Source organism: Anomalospiza imberbis, chromosome 4 (assembly GCF_031753505.1).
Source record: "Anomalospiza imberbis isolate Cuckoo-Finch-1a 21T00152 chromosome 4, ASM3175350v1, whole genome shotgun sequence".
Classification (NCBI taxonomy): Eukaryota; Metazoa; Chordata; class Aves; order Passeriformes; family Viduidae; genus Anomalospiza; species Anomalospiza imberbis.
In genome coordinates, this window is record NC_089684.1 from 6,466,182 (window position 1) to 6,492,307 (window position 26,126).

Below are 26,126 nucleotides of genomic sequence, written 5' to 3' on the forward strand. Positions count from 1 at the left end.
TTTCATTAATAAGAACATCTAAAGTATTTGTAATCAGCTCAGATTGTTTATTGACATCTATCCAGCAAAGTCATGATAGTGCACACTTGGGACCTTGTTAGGAAATGAGAGACAAACAAAAATAACTTATGAAAGATTACCTGAGATACTTGAAGATTTTAACATACATCCTCCTTCTATGGAACAAAAGAGGAATGTGCAAGCACAAGACTGGAGTTCAGACATAAATTTAAAAGAAATTTGGCCTATTTGAATGCTTGTCTGTCTTAACAGGGGCTTTGAGTTAGAGCCCTCTAGTTCTGTCACAGAGATCTGAATGGTTCTGAGGCAGAGGAAAGGTGCAAATAAGCTTCTGGATCTCCAAGTTAATGGAGAGGAGGATTCAGATAGCTGATCCAGGGTGGTTTCTGCTTTTGTAAAGTGTCGCCCTGATTTCTTAGGATTTTCTAAAGCCTTCTGAATTTACATTCTTGTAGAGAACTTTCTCACGCAACTTTCTGTAAACAACCTATTGTTTTGCATTCTTTCATAGAGGTGGAGAAATTTGATGGACTGGTAGTTTGTCCAGTGTCATTGGAGAGGTGGCACGTTCACCTTCCAATCCACTGGCACCTTTTGAGAACTATAAATGATTGGAGTCAGAAAAAATAAATTAGTCGCTTCATGGTGACCAAAGCTGTGGTGCGTCGTTTTTCTTTGTGTCCTCTGGTGACAGTAAAGCAGGCAACAGCCAGAGAAGTCTTATGGAACCTGCCAGGCAGCATGATTTTGCCCCACACCTGTACTAAGTCAAGCTACCTACCCTCAGCACAGCCCTGAACACAGGATCCTGGCCTGAATCTTGCCCAGTCCAGGTGCAGAAGGTACCCTTCTTCCCATGTGTGTTAAAGAAAGAGGCTGTTATGTCAGGTACAATAGTGCATTGTCAGAGGAACGGTCATGACTTGGCCACAAGAGAAGTTCTTAGTATAACTCTTTGAAAAAACCTAGGGGAAATAAAAATGTAGCAAGGTTTCCAGATGTGTCACTTAGCAACATTATAGGAGTCTACTAACTAAAATTCCACTAGAAGTTTTCCTCCTCAGGCCATATTATCACTGCTGTATTATAAGTATTAGTAGTAGTAGTTAGTAGATGTTATGGGTTTATCCTCAGAATCCTAATTATGAAAAATAACAAATTTGGCATGGATAATTGTAGTGCTACAATTTTAATTCATACTTCAAGAGTGCAGAAACAGATACACAGAAAGTAGAGAACTTTTTGAATGGAATTATGTTATTTTCTTTTCTCCAGATTAATTGAGTGCTCTTTAACTGTCTTCATGATCAACCGTGGTCAGGCCTTTCATTTCATCTTCAGGCTCATGCTTTCCTGAGTGATGCTACTTTCATTAAATTTGTTTTATTTTTCTTGTATTTAAATAGTTCCTTTTCATTCATTAACAAACCATACATGAACATTTGTTGTCCATATGAAATTATGCCAATAGAAGTCTTGCAAACTGAAATAGCTATGTTTTCCCACTCTGAGGGCTGGAAAACTTGTCAGTTGAAGTATAACAGGTTGCTTTTGCCAAGTTTTCTGGTTACAACTGAATAGGAATATCTGTGAAATTAAGTAACATTTTCATATTTGATAGTTTGTCAGTTGTCTAAAAAAAAAAACTGACTGATATAGCAATCTTAATATGAAAACATATTAGCAATATGCTCTTCTGTGTTGATCACTGCAGGATCTCTCTGATTTGGCATAGCTTCAAAAATAACTATAAGCATGGCAGATTCCTTGGCTTAGCCATCTTTTGCACTCATGTTGGTGTAGTAAGGTACCCACTTGTGCAATTTGGTGTGCATGTAGTCAGTAAGGGGGAAGTATCAAGACAGCTCCTGAGATGGGACTGCTGTGTACCCAGTTTCCCAAAAATGTCCTGTTTTCCAACCTAAGCATGCTCCTGGATGAAGAGGAAGATTTTTGACCAGGCTGCAGGAAACCATTCTCTCAGCCATGTCAGTTGACCACATTCAGATCAGTGGTGCAGCTCACATGCAGTGCAAACCCATGGCTTGCGCACACGAGCCCCTCTTGGGGATGCTCACAAAGGCAAGCGTTTTCCTTTTGTCCATCACGGAGTTCGCTGCCTCTGTCACTGCCTCCAGTGGGAACCGAGCTGGTCACGTTCGGCTGGGTTTGGGCAATCTTCACTTGATGCCTCGCAGCCCCGCGGAGCGAACATGTGTACCTTGCTCCCATTTGAGTGCTTCTGCAAAGGCATGCCCTAGTGGCAGGCAGCCAGCCAAGATAGGCAGCTTCTCACACAAGGAACACAAACACACCATACGAACATTTAACATTTATTATCATACCTCTTATTTTGCACTGTAATGGGATATATATATATATGTGTGTGTGTGTGTGTGTGTGTGTGTTCAGCTACCTGTGCATCCTGGGAGACTTCTATGACCTAGCAGCAGCTGGAGGTATATAAACCATAAAAAATAAACCATAACTCAATTTCCACATCAATTTTATATCCAGAGAACAAATAAAACCTCAGATTTTTCGACGTTTTAATATGTTAATGGCAAGCCTTAATAAATAGCATTTATCTCATGAGCGTGAGCAGGGCGAAAACCCGCATGCTTGTGTCAAAGCATAACATCAGAAGCAACACCTGTCAGAAAACTGAACAGACATTCAAGTGACTGGTTTACAGTGCGGCGGGGGCTCGCCGCAGCCCGCGGTGGCAGCGGGATCAGCTCCCGGGCTGACCAGCGCTGCGGGCGCACCCGAAGCCGGGCTCTTGCCGGGCCGCTCGGGGCGCGGCTCGGCACCCCCGGCCCGCCCCCGGCCCCGGCCCCGGCCCCGGCCCCGGCCCCGGCCCCGGCCCCGCCCGCCCGCGCTGAGGCGCCGAGCGGCGAGAGCAGCGTGGCCGCGGCAGGATGAGCGGCCCGCAGCCCGGCCACCAGCGGAACGGGTACGCGAGTGCGGGGCCTCCCAAGCTCTTCCCGCCCGCCATCCCGCGGCTCCGTCTCCCACCGCCACCGTGCTCCCTCGCACGCCGGCTGACTGAACTTTCTCCGGCCGGGCCGGGCCGGGCCGCGCCGCTGCCGCCCGACGGGGAAGCCCTGGTGGCGGGACCCGACGGCCGCGGGTGGTGCGCCCACCCCAGCCTCTGAGGCTGGAGGGAGGGGAGCTGGAATCCTCCGGGGAGGGATGGAGGGAGGGAAGCTGGAATCCTCCGGGGCAGGACGGAGAGGCAAGGAGAGGAAGGTCCGCGCAGCCGGGGGCTCCCCGGGCAGCGCCGGCCGTCGCCGTGGCGGGGGAAGCCCATCCCGGTGGGCGAGCGTTTCCTGAAGCCGCTAAAAGCTCTGTGGTGGGGACATGGCCTGTTTTACTTGGGTTTCCTAATCGCTGGCGTAGGAAAAGGAGCAGGCAGGGTGTCTTGTGTTATTTCCGGCGTGAGTAATAGGCAGTTAATTAAAGTCAGAAGTGACTCTGTGAAAGTGAAGTACGTTCAGTGAAGGAAAGTGTTCTTTTACTGTTTAATTGAGGCTCAGTATTCATGCACGGTGTTTATCTTAACATGTTTGATAGGTTATCTCCCAAGAAAATTGTGACTATAATTAATTTGCAATGCAGTTAGTATTGTTTTTCTGTAAGAAATATGTAGTTTTCTCTTTGAAAACCTTCCCTCCCAGTACGGAATATGTAATGCCCCTATCTCAGAACCCATATGAGGGGAAAAATGAGAAGCCTCAAGTAAAGGAAATCCCACATCCGTTTAATCTAGTAATGATCATAAAAAATGAGATTTAAAGAGGAAGCTTATATTAAAGGTCATCAAGAGCCCATATCCTGTTTAGCTTTTGGGGAACAAGAGCTTAGCTGAAGATATTTATTTCTTTTTTTTGAATACATGCTTCATTTTTTTACCTGTGATTTCAATGCCAAGGTATTGATAGTTGGTCTTCAGTAGTATACATGATACTGGGGAATAATGCTGCTCGAGTAGAGTTGTAATATAATGCACATGACATCAAAGATAAGGAAGCAGAGGAAAAACTTCTAAAAAGTGGGAGGTTGATCTGATACCCCCAGTTCTCCAGCTGTACAGTATTGTTGTATAGGTGACTGTCATAATTGTTGTATGAAAAAAATTGAGTTTATAAATTCTGTTTTAGGATTCTCAAAAGAAATTTTTGTTATGGTAGACCATTTTTTTAAGTAGCTGAATGACATTTGTTCCTTTTTCAGATGGTGTCACAGCTTACTTGAAGCCTAGATGGATGAAAAAGAAGTGAAAAGGGAGGCAGTGTTCTCTAGTTATAGAATCTTTTTCTCTATTTTCCCTTGAAATAACCTTTAAAAATTTTTCTATAGACTACTAATTATTCTAAAATTTAGGTTTTTCTTTTCCCCCATTGGTCTTAGCAGTATTCTTCATAGCTTTCAGTTTCTGTTATTTTTGTTCAGAAGTTCTTATGGGTTATGCTGAGGGTAAGCCTTGATTGCCTGTTTTACAGCTAGCTATAGTATTTTCTAGTGTAGCTTTCATTCATGCAATTCTGGAACTTGCAAATGAGCATAAAGAAGATTATCAGCTGCCCCAAATCCATAAACTAATTTTCATGTGTGTGCTTGACTGGTAGCTAAGGCCTTGGCTTCTGCTCAATCAGAAAATAAGTGGTTTATACCCATTTCACACTCTTGAGTTCTTGTGCACTGAGTTGAGGGAATTGTCTTGCCAAACACGGTGATGTTAAGTAGAAGTAATTGAGTAAGGGCTTTGGGGGGTTTTTATGTTCTCTTTGATGTAAGCCTTCTGCTTATTTTTTAGATATGCTCTTCTCCCTGTGAAGTTGGTGCTCTGAGGTACCTCCACTTACTCCAGTTCTGTATTTATTAGAAAAGTAAATACTAGCTTTTGTTATGTTTTGAATAAGTAGAGCTGCTAGGGAATAATTTAACAAAAGGAGATCTCATGACCTCTTAGTTCAGAGTACTGCTATCTTTCTGGGGCCCTTTTCCCAGAATGTTTTATTCAGTGTAGTTCTACATTGTGTTTTATCCCTCTCCAAAGACATCGCTGTGAATGACACTTAGCCAGGAGCGATCACTGAAAGTCCAGTTGTGGTTTAGATTTTGTAAATCCCTTTTTGGAGGTATTTTAAATAATCATACAGCTGAAACATTTTCTTGATGTTTTAGTTAACCTGTCAAAGTTCAATTTGGCACAGAGCGGTGTGAGGATATGTCCTTAATCTCTTCTTTCTCTGAGCAGTTTTCCTTCTTGGTAGGATGTAGCCCCAACCCTTTAGTTACAGTGATTCAAGTCAGTTTGGGCCTTTTTAGAATCACATGCTTGATTTGTGTGTTTGCTTTGACAATTGACAGTTCTGGGCACTATTTGCAAAGTTGTCAAAGTGTGAGAGAGGTGTGTGGGTTACATCAAGAGTGTGTGCTCTTCCCTCCTTACTTTGAGATGGTGGCCTTAAAGGTGATCCTCATTCATTCCAAGAACAAGCCAAAATTGCTAACTTGTAAAGTGCCACATACAGACTATTCAAAACCAGCAATTTGTCTTTGGTAAATAGCACATTGTAGGTTTCTAAAGCACAGTTTTTTCATTGTTTTCACTCAAAGAGTGTAACCTCTTTATGACAAGCTAACTGCAAGCCTCTAATACATGGGTTTAGTTATAAAAATAATGATTAACTAAACACTTGCCTTCTAATATTTGTCTTTTGAAAGTGTCGGTACTAGTGTTGCTAGGAGATGTCTTGCTGCTTGCAGTTACCTGTGATGTATTTTTCTGCATGGCTGTACATCACAAGAAGGGTATCTTGGTCTTAACCTGTAGTCTTTGGTAAGAGGAGCCCAAGAAGAAAAATACTGTGCCCGTTGTATTTTGATAGGCTGATAATTGTATTTGAGATGTTCCATTGGTTTGGTTTTCAAGTTGTAGCAATGGTGAGAGAGTGAGAGAGGTGAGAGAGTTTGGGGGAAATTTCTTTCAATTTGATCTTTTGTTTGAAATTTTCAAAGCTTAAATGTAAGTGTGGAGAGAGAGATGTCTGCCTTTCTTTTCTTTGAGCTGAAAAGCACAGAAATCCCCCTGTTGTGTCTTACACTGTCTGAGCAGGCTTTCACCCATAAGCAGGCAAGAGAAAATGATGTATCACCCTTTTTTCCTTCTTCTTTCCCCCAAATCTACCTTTCAGGGCAGGGAAAGAAGCAACCTTTTGTGGCACTTCTCCATGTTACTTCTAAAGGAAAAGTTCTTGAACTCATCTCCTGTCAGTTTTCAGAAGGCTTCATAAGACATAATCTCAAAAGAAAATTAGCAGGGAACTGTTGGAATGGCCTCAGATCTTTGGTGGTAAATGTTGTAACAAGAGGTAAATTTATAGTGATAACCATATGGTCAGAAATTAATGCCTGCAGAGGAGGTTACCAAATAGGAAACTACTGAGCAATTGTTGTAGGCAGAAGTACAAAATAACTTAGAATAGAGGTTGACAGTTATCACAGTCATCATAAAAAAGATTATGTTGTTTGGGTGAGAAGAATGGCAGTACATGATATACCCGTACCTTAGAAATATACAAGATGTTATCTATAAAGGATAAACTGCTCTGTCTTTGAATTGCTCAGTGCTCTGAATATCTCAACCTTCTTATCTAAAAATGCAATTTGAAACCTTGTTTGGATGCCTTTTCCTTGAAAGGAAATGTTGCATGTATAAGTTCCTGGAAAGCACTTAAAACTGATGGTTTTACTATCAAAATATTAGTGAATGTGTGGTCTTAGCCACATTCTGATCCTGGTTACTTTAAACTTGTGCACATTAAAATAATAAAATTTGTAGCAACTCTAGGTCTGTGGTGTTTGCTGATGGCTGTTTTTTTCTATAAACTATTGTTTCAGCAGTGAAGCATCCTGCAGAAAAAGAGAGGATTATTTGGAATGGCCTGAATATTTTATGGCAGTAGCCTTTCTGTCAGCACAAAGAAGCAAGGATCCAAGCTCTCAGGTAAGAAGGCAATATGTAATAAGATAACCTAATCTATATTGCCTATCACATCAGATGTACACATAGCATTTTCAACTTGTTAATAAAAGTTATTTCAGTGTATAGCTATTCAATTTTTAACGTAGTCAGCACCTTCTGTTACAGAAATTCTCTTTTTGGGCCTGACCTCATATGCATAATTCGGTGTGCATTTGTAGCTTGGAGTTTTATAAATCATCTTTTCATCTGGAAGTTAAAATAACGCATGCATTTTGACTCCTTTTCCAGTAAATATAGTCACTTTTAGAGGAGGATAAAAATAAAACTCCTCTGGAAGATTTAGGTTGTAATTTTTTACGACACAACATTTTACAAGTTTCTTTTCCTCACCTGTAAGAGAATTTGTTTGTTATTGGGTTGACTGGAGTTTTCTTCTAGTTTGTTCGTCCCTCAGGATCCCCTGTTCCCTATGCTTCACTGTCTCTTTCCATTTTTCATGTGTTTCACATGCCTCTGTTCAATATTGATTTCAGGTGATTGATACAGCTCCTGAAACATGCTATTCTGCAGGATCCAGTCATCCTGTTAGACTTCCTTTGTGTGAAAAAAATCAGGAAGAAAATCCCAGAAAAACAATTCGTTCACTTCCCTCTGTACAATAGAGCACTTAGCTCTGTGAAGGTTATTCACTTGGGGCTAAAGTTTTGTTGCCCAAGGGCTGGTTGATAAACACATTGCATGAATTAAAATTAGTACTGTTGCAATTTCAACAGATAACATGGGCAGAAAAAATAAAAATGGGACACATCTGCTCCCAGAACTAGGTTATTTCATAAGCAGACAAGGAACAGTGCTGGCTGGCGGTAAGGGGAACAGCATGACCAAAGGGTTAGCAAAGTTACATCTGCCCTGACTTATTTTAAAGCCCCACCAGTTAGGTACAATTGTAGCCCTGCTCACTAGATGGTGTGGCTTAATATATTAAGTGAAGCTTGTATTTCTTAAATGAAAATCATAGGACTGACTATTCATGTCTCATCTTCACTGTTGAAACATTGTTTTGCACGCTGTTGGTACTATATAAATCTGATTTTATTTAGGTTGGTGCCTGCATTGTAAATTCAGAAAACAAGATTGTTGGAATTGGCTACAATGGGATGCCTAATGGTTGCAGCGATGATGTACTACCCTGGACAAGAACAGGAGCAAATAGACTAGACACAAAATATCCTTATGGTAAGACTTCTTGTGGTTGACAGGTTAGACTTGTGATGTCTGTATCTGTGAAAGTTCAGCTGGTAAAGTATCGATCAGTTTTTCTTCCACTCACTTGATATCATTAATGTGCCCATATGTGGTACACCAGGATAAAAATCACAGTCTATTTGAAGGACTGACTTCCTGGTGAAATAGGTTCATAAATATTAGCTATTTTGGATTGGGTAGTGAAAGCCTGTAAATACGAAGCAGCTCATTAGCACACAGTTGCAGTGCATGCAGATAATTGCTGCTTCTGTGTGTTTGTCTCCACAGAAATTACAATGTGTGTATATGCAAAACAAGTAATGGGGTCTAAAATACAGGTATTAAAATTACGAACTCCAGTAGTTGTGGGAAATTTCCATTTCAGGTGTTGATGGCATAAGTTGTATATACTATGAAGAAGCTGAATATTTGACTTGAAGTCTGTGTGCCATGGGTCTACCCTTGTATGGGTCAGGTGACTTTCGTTGTTTATTTCAGCCTCTGATTTGATTCCCACTTACTAAATGGACAAAAGGAATGAAGAGCAAGGATGGTTTCATGGTAAATGTGGTTGAGTGCTGCTTTGGATCTTGCCTTTGTCTTTGCAGTAGGCATAGTTTGGCCTTCTGTAAGTGTTGTTTAAAGGACACTCCATGAAATTTGGTGGTCCTATCAGCAGGGCTGACTCTTCTCATCAGGTGTGGTTTGCAGGAGCCAAGGAGACTGGGCTGCCTTGTGACCTGCAATGTGGGTAAGAGACCTTGTTTAGAACTGGTAAGAGACCAAACAGTCCCCACGTTTCCTTAAGTCCTCCTTCGTGTTTCTGTACCCACTCCAGCTCCTGCTGCACCTCTGTGTGTGACACCAATGCAGCAGAAGCCACAGGCACAGAAAAACCAGGAGCTTCTTCATCTTATGCTGCATCTCAGCCTGTCTTGAGCTCAGGAATGGCAGGGCAGAGAAACACAAAAGAGAGAACCAGAGCCTTGGGAAATTTTTCTTCTCCCTGTGTGGGTCAGCAAAAGTCAGCACAAGAGTTCACCTTTTGCAGAGGAATACTAACTCTTTTCTAGTGACCAGTATTTATCTCTGCCTACTATTTCTGTTTCTTACTTGTAACTTTAACAGTTGGTGTGATAGAGAAATTAAACTTGCATTAGTTTTGACATAGCCTGAGCTCACTCAGAGCTCTTTCTAAAAACCATTTTCTGGTTTTCTATAGCACTGAAGTGAAAGATGATATGCAGTGGCTCAGCACATAATTCATCAGTTTGATATTTTTGACTTCTTAAACCTCAGTACTTTGTCCTTGTTCACTTCACCAATTTATTATAAAACCTCTAATGGTAACACTTAAGCTCAAGACCATTTCATATTATTTTTTGTAACAGGTGTATTCCCAATATAGGGCCAAATTTGAAGTCTGCTCCTGCCAAATTTGAAGTCTGCTCTGAACCACTGGTTTTACATATAGTGCTGTGACCATAATGGTACAACTTAGTGTGACTGCTCTTTATTTATAGGGTGAGGAAACAAGTGTTAGCCCATTGATTAAATATAAAGCACTGAAAACAGAATATTGATTTTGGTTGAATTTTTATGCTGCTGTAAGGTCTCAGTTCTGAGCTAAAATCAGTGTGGGTGGTCTTTGGCATTGGAGCACGTTCCAGGCACTCAAATCTTAGCTGACCAGTTTAAACTAAAAGTACTGTGAGAATTCTTTGTACAAGATGATGTGGGAATTTTTTTCTTTCTGTTAACTCTGACTGCAGAAGATGTGGAGCATGTGATGTTTAAAAAATGAGCGAACTAGTAACAGCTTGGAGTGCCGAGTTGATTTCCAGGAGTTGGTCTAACTACTGCCCTTCCCCCATTATCTTAGTCTTCACCTCATTAAAAAAATCACAACTTTGTAACACAAAATGTCTGCTGTGATGAATAAACAACCTATTTTGTAATTCACAGATCATTTAAACTCTAGCAATTTCTTATTAATCTTGATAGCACAGTTGACAGACCAGACAAGTATATATTAAAAAAAAAATCTTCTGCTTAAAAAAATTCTGGTAGATGCAGACACACATAGAATTGCTGCTAAAATCTCATTAAACTGTCATTTTTCCTTTCTCCTTTTGCTAATCATCACAGCATTTGTGTAAATTGAACTTTTTATCCTTGCATTTTCCTGACTGACTTGTTCAGAGACAGTACAATCTTACTATGTGCTCCTTTAGCTAACCACGGGAATGATGGCACTTTCATCGCTGCAAGGTAGCTTATTAGATGAAGCTGATGGTAATTGCGCATGTACCACCTCGCTAAGTTGGAAGATGTCTTCTGGAGCTACTTCGTGCATCTGCAGTGCTACAGAAAAGGTCTGGGGTTGGATCTGAGTGCTGACCACCTGGTCCTGGGTACTCTTGTGGGTTAGCCATAAACACTTAGCTCAATTCCTGTATTTTGCACCACTCTTACTAGCTTTCTCCAGAACAAAGCTTCAGTATTGCTCTTCCAGTGGTGTTCCAGAGGGCAGTGTGGAAAAAAGACTGCAAAGAAAACAGTCATCAGGTATAGGCTTATAATGCAAAGCCTGCTGAGATGGTGTGCTTAACCCTCCTCCTTCCCTCAGGCGTACTGGCAGATATGCAACACATACTCTGTTTCATGCTCTGAAAATCCCTCTCTGGTGGGCTGCATAAAAGTCTTCTCACTTCTTTATGCACTTTGAACTGAGACATACAAAATAACTGTGTGGTGTCACAGGACTCTGGAGCTTGAGGAAACTGAGGCCTGAGGGCAGTGTGTTGATGAGGGAGCCCTAAGATGAGCACAAGCCAGTCTGTGCCAGTTGGCCTCAGGGCCAGGGTTCAGCCCCTGGCCCTGTCTGTGTTTAGCAGCACAGACATAGTAGGGGATTGGACCCAGAGGCGATCTTTGCAGAAGGGTGTTAGGTGATCCTATAACAAATTTATTGAGCTCCAGAAGAACTGATGGATGCATTGATCCTACAGCTCTGATCAGATTTACTGTTTCATGGCTAAAAATCCTTCTGATTTCCACCCTAAATTTATCTGTGGTTAGTTTTTAGGTTGTTGCATGTGCTAGCAATGCTCTTTTAGTTTTTCTTTTTCACTGTGGTTAACCCTTCCTCCTTCCCTGTGCACTTACTGATAACAGTTGCCTTTTGAACTTCTGTTGTGAGGTTAAGTCCTGTCACTCCTGAATTTTGCTGCATCTTGAAACTTGTTGGTTTGAAATTCACCACTGTCTTGGTTACCTATGTCTGCTGCAATATACTGTATGTATCTATCTCACACCCTGAGCAGTGGATTCTGCTCAGCTCACTGTTAGAGGCAGTGTTTGCTTGATTAAGAAATCCAGGTGTAACCTGAGTTGCTACTGCGAGAAGGCATCAGAATGTGGGAGCTAGTGTTCACCTTTCCTTAGAAGATGCAAACATTTGCAAGGCATTTGGATATCACAGGAACAGTGACATGGATCACGTGTATTGGTACTGTGCATTCCTTATGAGACTCTTGAAGTGGATGGAGGCTCTTCCTGCTAGTTGTGGTGTATGTTTGAACAGTATAGCCTTGTTATATCAGAAAGCACAGAGTGTTTTGCAGAGTGCCATTTTTTGCAGCACAAAATCAAGATGTTGTTGTTATGTTGGGACTGGCTCCAGGCTGCCAGTCAGTAACAGCAGCAGGGATGTGTCTGTGCACATGAGAGAAATGGAAGGCCAGTTTTACTAAGATGTTATTAAAAGCTCTTCCCGAAGAATTGTGTTCAGTATATGTGGAGAAGCTTCTTAGTAATTAGGCAAAATTCTGTCTTTCAGAGTCAAAAATGTGCCCTCTGTTTCTGTTAGATGAATCTGAGGATTTGTTGATGTTCAGTTTCCTCTCACCAATCATTTAAAATACTACATTTTTGTCCTATTAACGCAAATCTCCCCACTAAGTCTAGTTGCTGTGCTCCTGTTATGCCCTCTGTCTCCACTGTAATCTAAGAACATCCATTTGACAACCAGTCTCTAATTAGGGGTTTTAAATTAAAATGACTGGCAAATTTAGAAACCTCTGAGCAATACAGAAAATATTGAGTAAGTATGCTTACAAATATTTATACAGGTTCAAATATGATAAAATATGTGCTGTGGCAAAAAGTATACTCTAATTGAACAGTACCTGCTGTGTAAAATGAAACAAACTGTTATCAACATTTCCTTGTGTTAGGATTATGAGCTTTTTGTCAATTTTTCGTAGAAATGAACACTCAACAATATTCAGGCAAATGTTAGCTTTGTAGAAGCTGTTATTTTGACAGCACAAAATTTGATAAGGCACTCTGAAGAAGTGTGATGCTCTCTCTCCAACTGGCAGTGCAAAGATGAGGTTTCAGCTGGGAGGGAGATCTATAGGAGATGGTCTCGACTTACAGCCACTCTCATCCTGCATGGATTTTTGTCCAATTCTGGTATCATACATCAAATCTGTAGAAAGTTTGGAGATTTAGAAGCAAAAATTTCCCTTGTTCTACTTCTCTGCTAAGAAACACTTCTGTGTTCTGCTAGGAGTAGAACCAACTTGGGAGCAGGATGGGGTAAACTGTGAAATAGGGTGAGTTAGCTAATGCTGCTCACATTTTGAGAGGTGCTTCTCTAGTCTGGCTCAGTAAGTTTTTTCTTGTTCATAAATGGGCTGAGTGGTTCCCGTCTTCACTTCCCAGTTCTTGAGGAAGAAAGCAGTGAGGCTGGGGTTCCATTTTTCTTACTGCAGTCTGAAAAGGCTAGGCCTCCCAACAAATCTGCTGCGGTTATCCTTGCTTCTGTGCCCTGACCACAGCAGCTTCTGCTCCAGCACACAGAGAGGGGGAGACAGAATAGCAAGAAGGGCTGAAGGCAGTGCCAGCTCAGCATCAGTCTCCTGCCTGCCCTTAATGAAGTGAACAGCAACCATCCCTATGCTTTCAAAAAGGTTGAAGAAAATAGATGTCATTCTACAAATTCCAGATCCATCAACCACTGCCCCCAGTGGTTGTCACTCCAGACTGCATTCCTTAAATTAATGTTTTGATACCTTCTGGGATTCTTGCTGTCTTCAGTGTCAGAGTTCCAGCAAGTAAAGGATAACAAATTTCTTAGTCTGGCTCAATTAGTAATTAATAGCACTAAAAAGTCATTTTCCATAGCCCTTCCTCTGACTGCTTCTTTGAAAGGTCTTTAAAGTTACGGTGGTCCCTAGCATGCTCTTCATCAAGCATGTAAGCCTTTAAACTGTATTAAACACCTTGACTAGTCTTGTGGTTCTCATGAAATTGCTAGTCAGAACACGTTTAGAATGTAGGAAGGGTACTTCTGATTCTGCAACCCTCTGGGAACATGCTCATGTTAAGTGTTCAATCCTGAAAAATTACCATTTATAGGGTAAGCAGGGGTCTCTTATTTACAGGTGAGCTTAAGGACAAGTGCTACATCAGCTGTGCAACACAAAGCAGCGTGCAACGAGAAGAGACAAACACTAGCAATTAATACTACCAATAATGAAGCAGTCTTTTATTGGCTTTTTTTCTTTTTTTCCCCTCTCATGAACCTAGTAGCAGGTGGTGGGAATGTCAGAGCACACACTTAACTTCTCATTGCATGGTTATTTCTTCAGCTAATGAAGCCTTTTGAGAATACTTTTCAGGCTACTTCTCCAGAATGGAAACCAATGCTGTGGACTTGATATTATGTTGGCTACAAGTGAATATTCTTTTTTTAAAAACCAAAGCTCTTGAGCCCCTCAGAGGGTATTGTAAAAATTCTTAGTTTTACTAAGAATTGCTTAAAGATACAGTTTTCAGAGTTCTGAATACTGTGCACCTGTGAAAGGTTATTTTAAGTTAGCTTCTTACTATCTCAGAGAGAACGATTTGTAACTATTTGCAGGAGCTCTTAACAGCTTAGAAAACTTCATAACACCCCAAATCTAAACTAGTTAGTAATTAACAACAGTGATTTTGGACATCTGGATTTGTCTTCTGTCTCTAAAAAAAGCTGGGTGGTCTATAAGAAAAATCTGGGAGTAGTAGACCTGTCTTACCTAGTCAATGCCTATTTGTCAGAGAGAGGTGAATATGAGTAAGAGGGAATTAAGAATGATGGGACGAAGCCTAAAAATACTTTTCTGATGCCAGCACCTTCTTAAGAACCATCTAGCATAATAACCCTTTATTAGTAGCACATGTCTAGGGAGATGTATAAAACAAAGACGTGTGTAATGATAGTTCCCCAGAATATACTTTCAAATCACAGCAACTGAGACAAAATAGTTTGGTATTTAATGGCCCAGTAGACTAAAAAAGTAATACTGGATGGAAAATTATGACTTCTGGAATCAGTGCAAGGTTCTGGTCCTGTACTAGTTTCTGCAATAAGTTCAGTAAGAAATAATTGGTTGGGCACATGAAAAATGTACCTCATTTTCTATTTGAAATGAAAACTTGCTGGGTTTTTTGTTGACTTAAGTACTTCTTGTCTTGGAATGATTTGTCTGTTTCTTATTGCTGTCTCTACGCCTTCTGTCCACATGGGATAGCTGTAATTTTTCTTAACTTCAGATTGTGTGAAGATGGTCAGGAGGCAAAATTTATGGTTTTCCCTTGCTCCAGTTGATTATCTTCTATAAGTTATTCTTGGCCTGATCTTGGTTTTGCTTGGGAAGATGTTTGTTGTTGAGAATTTGTATGCCAAAAGAACCTTTTTCTCTCATTAGTGCAGGAAGGAAACTTGTTGCAGTACTAATAATGAAACTTGTCTGGTTTTACAGCTGAAGATTTCTGAGTTTTAGTGAAGGAAAATATTTACTAAAGGCATTAGTTTTGTTTCTTTTTTAGATCTGGGAGCCTTTGAAAATATCCTTCTTTCTGGATGACTTCCATATTTTAAAGTGCTGCCTAGAACACAAATATATTGTTCAAAGAAACTTACAAGTGGTGTTTCTGTCCTGTTGACATAACCCCTACTTCCAGTTGTTGAAATTATGTCACTCTTTTACTCAATTCTCCGTAGCCCCAGAAAAATAATTCTCTGACTATTTATTGTAAAGGCTTTATAAGAGTGGTGCAACTTAGTAATGTACTTGGAGTTCAACATATTTTCTGGATTTTCTAAATGTATAGGTTCATATAACTGCATCTCTCATACACTTAATGGCATATATTTGAAATACAGTGTGACGCAATAACAGTTGCAATGGAAACAGTAAAAATAATGAAAGAAGCCTTAATGTGATGGCTCTTGGTAATTTTTTTTCTTTTTCCATTTCCTATTTTTTGTGTTGGTTTCTGGCTTTATTGGTTATGAGAAGGTATGTGGACAGCATAACATGGGCATGGTAGAAGCCAATACTGAGCTTTCTTTTGCAAGCGTTTGCTCCTTTGTGACTTGCTTGCATGGGAAAGTTTGTGTGCTGTAAGTTAGGCTGTAAATTTGTAGTGCATTAGCTGTTGTATAGAAAATTCCATGTAGACATTTAGCGCATATGGAAAACATTTCCATTCAGCAATGATTCCTGCCTGCTGAAGGTACTGCAGTCAGTTATTTGTGTGGTGAGATCATTCACACAGAGGTCAGCATATAGCACCAAGTTTGCTATGAAGTTGTGCTGTGAAACTTGGTCTGTTTTAATTTTCACATGGGCATAAGGGAGATGAAAACTACTTTTTAAAAAATCTGTTCTTCAAAACAAGCAGTGGAAAACCTCTCAAAGTTGTCTGCACATGCAGATCTCTAAATGATCTCAAACTCACACTACACTTCAGCATCTGTTTAAGAAGTCAGGGCAGCCGGCAGTTTCTTAGTAGGTAGGTATGTAAATTATGCAACTTGCTATTATTCCTTGGAGTAAACAGGAAGTTCTTGCAGAGATCCTAATGTTTTCTTCAGATTATGGACAACACAGAAACTGTGCTCTTCTCAGCTGCTTTGGTAACACATTAGATAATCTGCTCATGTGTACATTATAAACACTGGTGCTGTCTGTCCTGAAAGAGCTATTGTGTTATGGTGGAGTAAGGCAGGATGGTCCATTGCTACCTGGCCTATCCCAAATCCATGGAGAAATGCAGGACTTTGTTTTCATGCTTACGAAGTCTGGCGCCTTTTAATGAGCAGTAAAGTCACTCTAATATTGAAGCTGGATGTTTTTATGGCCAAGTGTGTGTTGTGTATTCTGGGGACGGGAGAATCCTGCAGCAGTGCTGAGCCATTCTGAGGCTCAGAGGACAGAGCTGCTCGGTTTTACTTGGGGATTCTGCTGCCTTTAAGAGCGCACAGCGCGCTCCTATAGCCACAAGACTGTTCCTATCTGTGCATGTAAACACATAAATGAGCTGTTTTATACTGGCAGTTAGATACTCCAGAGAGTTGTGAAGCTGTGAGATATTGCTTCACTAAGGGTGGTTGCAATGGCTTGGCCCACAGCCTACGGCTTTGTTGCCTGCAATAGGTGTTAGCAAATGGCAGTGCTAATGCACTTAATGATATCATTACTAATCAGCAGCCTGGTCAGAACAATTGACCTTCATTGATCTTGGTGTTTCTGCTTTTATTTCTTTCTCTGCCCTTTATGATAAGCTGTGCAAGCTATTTGCCTTTGAAAATAATGCAAGCAGTTATATTGTAACACTTTTAGTTTGACCAATTTATTTTAATGATCAGTATTATGAATTGTTTCTTCCCTTGTTTAATCAGTGTGCCATGCCGAATTGAATGCCATCATGAACAAAAACTCAGCTGATGTGAAAGGCTGCAGCATGTATGTTGCCTTATTTCCATGTAATGAATGTGCAAAGCTCATCATCCAGGCAGGTAAGCAGTAGTGCCAGCTTACTTCTTCAGGGTTGCAGTGCTGCCTGCTCATTGGCATCTTCTGATAGATGTATTTGATGTTAAATAGCTGATGTTAGATCTAAATAAATTGCACTGTCAGCCTCATAGGATGCTACTTGTGGGGGTTTTTTGCATCTGAATGGTGCCAAATTTTTCCAGTGCTAATTGCATCTACTGTGATTCTAAACGTGCTTCTAATTTAGGTTTGCAACTTCTTAGACCAGGAGCTGCCAAAGAACAACACAGGCTTTGCATATAATTACTGTCAATTTTACTGTGCTCTGGCACATTGAATAGAGTAGGGCAGAAAGAAATAAACTTCTGCATGACAAAAGGTCTGTTGGGAGTATATACATGAAATTTTAATTTGAATGTGATGCATAGTAGATATTTGAAGATTTTAAAATATCTTTGCTTATAAATGTCGTAAGATTTCTATGATCCTACTTTAATTATGTCTTTTATTACAATTATTATAAATCTGTGCTACTGCAGCAAGTGTGCTGGCCTAAATGTGTCTCCTTTTTTGAGATTAGGCAGTATCTGCAGCAAGCTTCAGTTCTGTAAAAATCTCTGCTTAATCTCTGCATGTGTTTTGCTCACTGAGCAAAGTCATGCAGTCCCAGCATGGCTTGCTGTTCTGGAGAGTGTCGCTCAGTACTAATGGCCACAGGAATATAGGAAGAAAGCAGCAAACAGAATGCTTCTTTATTTTGGTTCAGTATGGTTTGAAATCAAGAGGGGTGAATGTCATAGCACATGTCCCCAGCCAGGTAATAATTAGCATTGACTCCATGATTCCAGAAGGCTGATCCATCGCTTTATTATACTACACTCATTAAGAAACCCATCGCCCTTACAGACAGTCCAACACAATTTTACCTAATTGGTCGTTCAATTAAACACCATCACCATTGGCCAATTAAGAAATCACCCTTTGGTAAACCATTCTCCATAACACATTCCTTATGTTCACAACAACAGGTGCAGCAAGTGAAGATAGGAATTGTTTATCATTCTTTTCTCTGATCTTCTCACAGCTTTGCCCAGGACAATGCCTGGGAAAGCTGTGCCTGTTGCTCTCTGTGGCCAGAGAGCTGCTGCCACAGGTGAAGAGGGAAAGATGATGGTATTCTGCATTTGTGCTTCATACAGTTCTCCTACTTACAGACTCAAAATCAAATGGTCTTCAAGGTAGATTGGCTGCTTGTTCTCCGTGTAGTCACTCATCTTTTCCTCATGCACTTTGGTCAACACTAAATTGCAATGTATTGATATTCATGCTGTCTTGCAAACTCAGGAAGATGTTGATCAGCTATGAAACACTTGTGAATTCTCTTTTGAAGCCTTTATATTTCTCCCCTTCCTAAGTGATTTAGGCAAAGATCTTTCAGCAATTTTACCCAGCATACATTTGTGAGTAGAGGTGTACCAAGGAGTTGTAGAGCACGTGGATGAATGCTGCCTCTTCTGATTTTGTGCACCAGACATTACTGTTTTTTTCAGTGTAATTCTAACATTTTTTCTATGTGACTTCTTTAGGCATAAAGGAAGTTATTTTCATGTCCGACAAGTATCATGACACTACAGAAATGACAGCTGCACGCCGGATGTTTGATTTGGCAGGTATTATATATAGGTGAGAGAATTAACTTTATTTTTACTCTGGAATGGAAAAAGGGGCACGTGAAAGATACCAACTTTAGGGCAAATATTTTTCTTCTTTCAGTCATGTAGCATTTTGTTCCTCTGCAGTGATTGTAGTTGGCTTGCCCTTTAGAAGGACTGTTGCACCATTCTTTTGTTTTGTGTATGGTTAGAGTTGTATTTTGAAACGTTTGTATGAGAAAATGGTCCATGACTCATTTTGTTCCTGGAATGCAAGTGAAATCGCCAAGGGGGTGATTATTCATTACACTGTACTCAGGAGAATCTTCCTTGACCCTGCTTTGGGCAGGATGTAGGCTAAATGATCTCCTGAAGTCACGTGTAACCCGAATTATCCTGTGATCATATGCATTGGACTGAAACAACCAATTGATTTTTCGTTGTTGTTGTTTTTGTGGATTATTCCATCCTTATTGAAGCTTCAGTATCTTTTTGTTCCTGTCAATTTGGGAAAGTGTCAAACAAGCCACCCATAATTAATTCTTGGTACTTATAGCTGTTCATCTTCTTTGGTCAGCTTTTAGGTGAGAAAAGGGTAAAACTTGGACTATTTGCCTTAGAGTAGTGATAACCTGAAAAATGTTTCAAGAGTGGGGTTTTTAAAGACACTGACAGAGATACCTAAAGACAATCTGTTCAACAGCGAGTTTGATGGGAGTAGCATGCTGTGGGTGAGGCTAATTATATAGTCAGGGAGGCTTTGCAACTCCAAAAAGTTTTACAGTATTAATATAAAGACTTTGAAAAATTTGCAAACATAACAGTTCTGACAGATAAAATTTTAGGATGAAAGATACCTTCTGGGCTAAGAAACATCCATGGAAAAACACAGCAGTACTTGAAATTCAGTTTTAGTCCTTCGGTGTATTTCCTGTCTACTAAGACTATTTGACTAAGAAGCATAAATCATTCTCTTGCAAGTCAAATCTTGTAACTTCTCCAAGGTGAGAAATGTTTCTTGCATTTCAGGTTGCTATTCAGAACAAAGCATTCAGTGTTTCTGTGGTCAGCAGCATGTGCTTTCCTGCGTTGACTCTTACTTATCCTTGTATCGATTGCTGAGGATGTAGGTGGTACTTAATGAATCTCTTGAACTGAACTGCAGAGCTTAATTAGGCACTAAATCCACACTATTTGCATAATCTTTTGTTTACTGGTAGACTGGAAAATATATGCTCAGTCCCTGTATACCTTCCTTACTAATTGCTGTAGCAGATGCTGTAATGATAATAAAAGGAAACATTTTGCGGCAGTATTAATTTTAGAGTTCTAAAGTTAGAATTTTTAAATTATTCCCTCTTAACTAGTTAGGGTTTTACCCAGTATGGCATAATGTGATCTATTCCCCTTCCACAAAAAGTATTCTCTTATGCTGACACAAAGCTTGAAAGTGTTTTTCTAAAACTTGGCAGGAAAAAATTGATCAAAATATCAATATTATCAAAATGTATTCTAAATGGCTTTTTTTATATGCATACATATACAGAAGATTTAAATATTTTTCTGTATACCTATATCTGTACCTAGATCTTTAAATATATATTAAAAATATTTGAAATATTAATATACATGAACAAAAATCACAGACCTGGTGACATTGTGCCACCACCTGCAGCTAAGTTGGTAAAAGTCCTTTGACTCCTGGGTAATTTATAAATTCCAATAGCTGAAGAATGTACAGGGTAACCCACCCCATGTGTCTCTTTGTCTTTGACTTTCTTGTCCAGGATTCTCTCAGTGTGGTGCACTATAATTGGCTCCCATAGAGAAGAAAACTACAAGAATCCAAGGATGTGTTTTTTGGGATTTTTTTCTTCCTTCAAAAATTTAGCTAGAACTAAAGCAAGCAAAATGTTTTAACTACTCACTAACTAATATCTGTATTTTTCTTTTTTTTTTTTTTTTTTAGGGAATTCAAGCCGAAGTGTAACAAGATCATCATCGACTTTGATTCAATTAACAGCAGACCAAGTCAAAAGCTTCTGTGAATTATGTCTCATTAAGTCTTTAGAAGAGTGTGATTATCCTTTTCTAAAAATCTGCTAATGCCTTTCATCTTAAAGTTACTTGCAACTTTTTAATGGTTTCTGTAGCTAAAGTAGACTTATAAGAAATCCAAGGCATAAAATGTCCTGTTCACTTCATCTTGTCATCTGGAATCTAAATCTGCTTGAAAATTTTTTATGCCTTTATCAAAACTGTGGAGACACATAGATGAAACAATGTAAGTAAAGAAGACTGTTCTGATTCTTGCTGTATTCATCACCACATGCTCTGATGGGCTGTCAGCATAGATTTAGCCTCAGTTTAACAGCACCACTTGTAACCAGTAGTACAGTGGAATATGCTAATAGATGTTGGTCTCTCTGTTGGATATGTGGCTCTTCACAGTTGACCCTAATAAAGAACAAAAAAGGTTATCCCTGCAAATTCTAATCTTCCAACTAGCATAACACTAATATATTTTAAAGGTTTTACAGCTTTAGGAATGTGTGCCATTCTGCTTGTTACCCAACAAATGAAATGCTGGTTTTTCTTTTAATTGCTATCTGACATTGCCATACTTGGGGAGGGTTGAGAGAGGAAGCTGTTCTGAGAATTGTCCATGCCTGAGTGAGCTTTACAGGTGATTTCAGATCCTCGTTTTCCTCAAGACTCCAGAATTGAAGGGGCTTGAGGGAGTAAATAATTTGGTGCTTTACCTCTGAGACTTTTCCACTGAGTTTGTTTTCATGCGTAAAAGAAAATAAATTTATTGGTCTAAGCTGTTCCTAGATAATCCAACATAGCTCAGTCTTAAACTCCACCTGTAAGGTAACTGAATCATTTTTTGACCTTTGAGAGAAATTGGAGATATTCAACCCATATCCATATCTGTGCCAAAAGATGTAATTATGGTGTTAGCTTGTTTCCCAGTGCTGACATAGTACCTCCACTTTCATAAATGTTGCCTAAAATAATATCCTTTTTAATTTTATCTTGAGATCTGGGAATAGAATTGAGTTCATTTTCTCTAATTTGATTTTTAAAAATTAAGTATGCCTAATGGCTTTGTTTAGATAACATTGGTGGTTGTTTGTTTTGTTTTTGGTTTTATTTTGGTTTTTTTTTTTTAATGTGGTTATACTTCAACGAGCTTTTATTTTCTCTACAAAAGCTTTGTTTCATATTTTAGGACATTATGTAATTTGGCTTCATACCAGTATTATTAAAGTCTTATTAAAATCCACTACACTGAAGTAGACTCATTATTATAATATTAAGTCATGCACTTGGCTCCAGAGCGCTGCTGTTTTTGCAATCATATGGAAAGCATATTTTGTGCATTTGTGATATTACATAAAATATAATGTTCATGAACCATTTGACTACTAAAGGGATCACTGTAATGTATTATGTGTCCATTTATAAGATAATTTCTGAGTTTCTTTTTCCTACAGCTGTTTTCCACGTCAAAATTGGTCTGTGGCTTAGTGCCAGAAGAAGAAATTTACACATATTTGGTGGGGGGGAGTGGGGAGCATGAAACCTGAAAAATTACTTTAATAAAATGTCACTAAGCCAGTTTATGCACATCTTTTTCTTTGGTCTGAATTAGTAAGTAAAAGCATTTTGACTTATACATGTCTGGCAATAGGACAGGGGAGAGAAGAAGCAGAATTTTTGGGTTTTGCTGCAAAATTGCTATTTTCTTAATATATAATTGCTAATCTAAGTTCAGATTTAAAATGTATATGCATTGTGATTCGAGTTACTGTAGTGTTTCATGTTAGGCCTTGGATACTGTGAATATATAACATGCATAAAAACTTGAAAGTTTTTTTGAACCAATGTCCAAATGTTTTTAGGGATGTCCTTTTTTTTTAAAAAACTTTTTTCCCCCCCAGGACTTCCCTGGTTGTGTAACAAAGAAGCAGTACTGGAGAAAAGGATAGGATTTTAGAGTTCTGATCAGGTTTTGATCTGACAGAAGCGCATGTACAAGACATCAGAGTAATGGTCGGCTGACTCAGGCCAGTAAGTGGACTAATTTCCAGGGAAACTTTATGTAGAGGGAAAAAGCATACATACAACTCTTGAGACACTGTGTGTTAGTTTGAGGGTAATGTTTTAGAGAAAATCTTAAGGAAGTTCTGATCCTTACTTTGTGCATGTCCAGAACTCTGTACACTTCTCTGGTTTTTTGTTTTTTGGTTTTGTTTTATTGTTTTAGGAGGCAGTGCTTTGACTTCCAAATAAAGAGCACTCGGTAGAGGAAACAAAGAAAATGGCAAAATATAATAAAATGTATTTCTGCTGCTGAAGCTCATGTTTGAGATGAATACAACCATTTGGAGTTGAAGGATTTCTAGAGGGTATTTAGTCTTACCTCTTGCTGAAAGCACCATTGACTTACAGGTTAGATCCAGATGCTCAGGCCTTGTCCAGGTGGGCATCTGCAAGAACAGAGATTCTGCAGCCTTTGTGGTCAGCCATTCCAATTCTTGATGCTCACTCATTCTGCTCTTCTGTGACAGAGACACTGCAACAGGATCCATTCAGTGGATGCAGGGATCCAGGTGGATCCTGTCCTTTCAAGCTGCCTTCCATCCCCTGGGCACTCAGCCAGCTGGGAGTTGTTCTGTTCCTGGTGCAGGACTTCATCAAGTTTCCATCAGCTCTTGGGTAGTTACCTTGAACCATTAACTGGAAGAAGTCACATTCAATAAAATGCTGAGATCCTATCCAGTTCAATATAATGTATTAACTGTTAAATCGAAATCCTGCCAGCTTCTAGATTTTCCTTATAAATATTAGACCATTCCCTTGTCAGAAAACCCAAGGAACTGACAGTCTTATTTACATAAATTTCATTTAAGAAAGGGTGGTTTCACAGCCTGGCATACTGAGTAAAACACAATCTGCATCTTTGGAGCTTTGATCACTGACTGCAGTTTATTGCTTTGTATATTAGGAATATTTTTACAAAGATTACAAAAAGTGTGCTGTGACCAGTACAGTTGCTCTGATTTCTCAAATAGCCTGTGATAACACTGGGAATAGCTCAGCCTTAAAGCTCTATACATAACTGCAGAAGCTGCAGTAGTTCATCAGCTACCAAAATGACTCTTGCAGGGATTTTAAGCTGTTGACAACAAGCAAAATGAATTAAAATTCTGGCTTGCCACCCTTGGTTTTTCTCTCTGAAGGTGGGTCATAGGAGTCTCCATGCAAGTGAATGAGGTGGGGCTAGCACAGAGGCCTCACCTGATGCCCTGAAGCAGCAATTGCAGGAGGCTGGGGCTAATTCTCACCTGGTGCCTGGGATAAGTTTATGAGCTGCAGCTGGGGCTGTGGGGAGCAGATGGGCTTTAGGGAGCCAGGAAACGGCTGTGGAGCAGCATGAGACTCGTAAAGGGGCAGGCAGCAGTGCTCTTGTAATCCAACAGGCTTGGGTTAGGTTGCTGCTGCACTGGGAGCACTTAAGAATGAAGTACAGAAGTGACCACAGCTGAAAGGCCATTTATTTGCAGCTGTTTCTTCTCAGTTGCAGGTAAGAAAAGGATTTATATAATAGAGGGCTGAAACTGTGAGGTACCAACTCTTTCTCTCTCCAGTGGTGTTGGCTCAAAGAGTTTGTGCAGCTATAGCTTCTTTTAGCAGATTTTATCTCCCTTCCCTTTAAAATCCAGGTTTAGCCAATGTAAAACTCTCTCTGATTTGAGAACAGAGCGGTAAAACTTGTTTCAAGTGCTTAGTCTGCATCTGCTACATGGTTTTAGCTTTGGGAGCTACTGTAAGGCACAGTGCAAAAGCATGGACAGAGCTGACTGTCTAAGAAACCCTACATGAAACTTTTAAATCCATGTTCCCTTCCTTTTATACTTAATGCACCTGTTTACTTTATTTGGTTAGAAGGAAAGTGGGGGGGGGCGGCAGGGTGGGAAAGAGGGGAAAAAATTAAAAAATTCATGAACTGTCTCTGTCTCTTTCAAAAAAAACCACTGCCTTCCTGGCATTTACAGCTCAGTTAAACAGCAGTGAAAGCTTTAATGAAGCATGTGGTTAATCAAGCTATGGAAGATTGCAGCATTTGATTTTTTTTTTTCTGCTGGAGTAAGAGCTTAATCGCAGCAGCTTGCTTCCTGACATTGCTCATCTTCAGGAGCCGTGGATTTATGTCGTCTGGATGCTTCAAAGACACTGATGCGGCTGAGCTTTGAACCCCTTCCCTGCTGAGGAAGTATCCCAGGAGGAAGGTGCCTTGGGCAGCTCCACGCCTGGAAGGCACCACCAGATGATTGTGGTGGGAGGGCTGCCGCCTGTCACTCCGAAAAAGGAACGAGAAGGGCACCATCCTGCTCTGAACTGAGCAGCAGAAGGGCAACACCTGGAACGGAAATAGATATGTGTGACAGGGTACATGAATTACCATAATTTGGTTTGTGCGTTTACCTGTTTGGGTTTGTTTGGTTGTTTTTTTTTTTTTTTTTTTTTTTTTTAAGAGGAATTAAGGTGTAGGGGTTGGAATGGGAAACTACTACTTCTGTCTTGTAAGCTTCAAGATTTTGCTGGAAAATCTTGCCTCTGCCAGGGCACTCCCCCTGCTAAATATGAGGCAAAAGACAGAAAATCAAACTCGATGTGCTGGATTTTTAGTTGTTGACTGTTGTCTTAAAAAACTGTGCTCTTAAAAAACCCTGCCCTGAAGAGAATGAGCATAATGTGCTCCAGCAGCAAAATATGCATAATAAAGAAATTGCTAACGGTTTCCTGGGATTTCTTACTCAGTTCTGTACCTCCCCACTCCTTTATTATTTCAAGCTAATATGTACGTCAATTCTGCCATGCAAATATTCAGGAAGGCTCCCTGCACCAAAGGAGAGGCAAGGAAATATATTCAAATCACTGCTTCAGAGGCATAAGTTGTGTCTTGGTTTGCCAGAGACCTGGGTACATTCTTTAGCTGGCTGTGTGATTCTGCTGTTGCTGCTTGTTGACTCGTGCAGAAGTCTTTTATGTGGCATATCTTGTTGTGAGAGGGTTTTCTTTCCTCCACTGTTCAATCAACTCTGACTGCTAATCAGAATGTTGCTGGGTAAACAGGACTGATTAAAATTAAAATTTTAATTTTGTGTTGTAAACAATATGGCACTTTAATATTTTTCCTGTTATTAAATTTACTACTAATAATGCATCTAGTGTTTTTGTGGTACAGTTTTCATATTTATTTCTTGAAGCACTGGCAAGTTTTGCTTAAGAGCTTCATATTCAGATGCCAGGATTTGTTTTTCATGTATTCTCTTTTTTCAAGGGTGACTGTACTTAATTATATTGGATATG

At 39.9% G+C, this 26,126-nt stretch overlaps 1 protein-coding gene across 3 annotated transcripts; it reads left to right on the forward strand.

Moving 5' to 3' along the window:
* Positions 1-2,927: 2,927 nt before the first annotated feature.
* Positions 2,928-22,032, forward strand: DCTD (dCMP deaminase). 3 transcript variants are annotated; one of them, XM_068187005.1, is made up of 6 exons: positions 2,928-2,977; positions 6,931-7,036; positions 8,116-8,251; positions 16,998-17,114; positions 18,678-18,774; positions 20,713-22,032. In XM_068187005.1, exons 1-6 carry the CDS (start codon positions 2,943-2,945, stop codon positions 20,789-20,791), a joined length of 570 nt encoding a protein of 189 aa, XP_068043106.1. In that variant the 5' UTR covers positions 2,928-2,942; the 3' UTR covers positions 20,792-22,032. The 3 variants fall into 3 exon arrangements, with proteins under 3 accessions (XP_068043106.1, XP_068043107.1, XP_068043108.1); XM_068187006.1 differs by lacking the exon at positions 2,928-2,977 and adding an exon at positions 3,932-3,955; XM_068187007.1 differs by lacking the exon at positions 2,928-2,977 and adding an exon at positions 4,585-4,913.
* Positions 22,033-26,126: the final 4,094 nt, after the last annotated feature.

Bases quoted from the DNA above. Each gene is read 5' to 3' on its own strand.
- DCTD (XM_068187005.1), top strand. From the start codon at position 2,943: ATGAGCGGCCCGCAGCCCGGCCACCAGCGGAACGG. The intron at 2,978-6,930 runs GTACGCGAGTGC...CTATTGTTTCAG, and splicing joins CCCGGCCACCAGCGGAACGG to CAGTGAAGCATCCTGCAGAA. The intron at 18,775-20,712 runs GTGAGAGAATTA...TTTTTTTTTTAG, and splicing joins TTGGCAGGTATTATATATAG to GGAATTCAAGCCGAAGTGTA.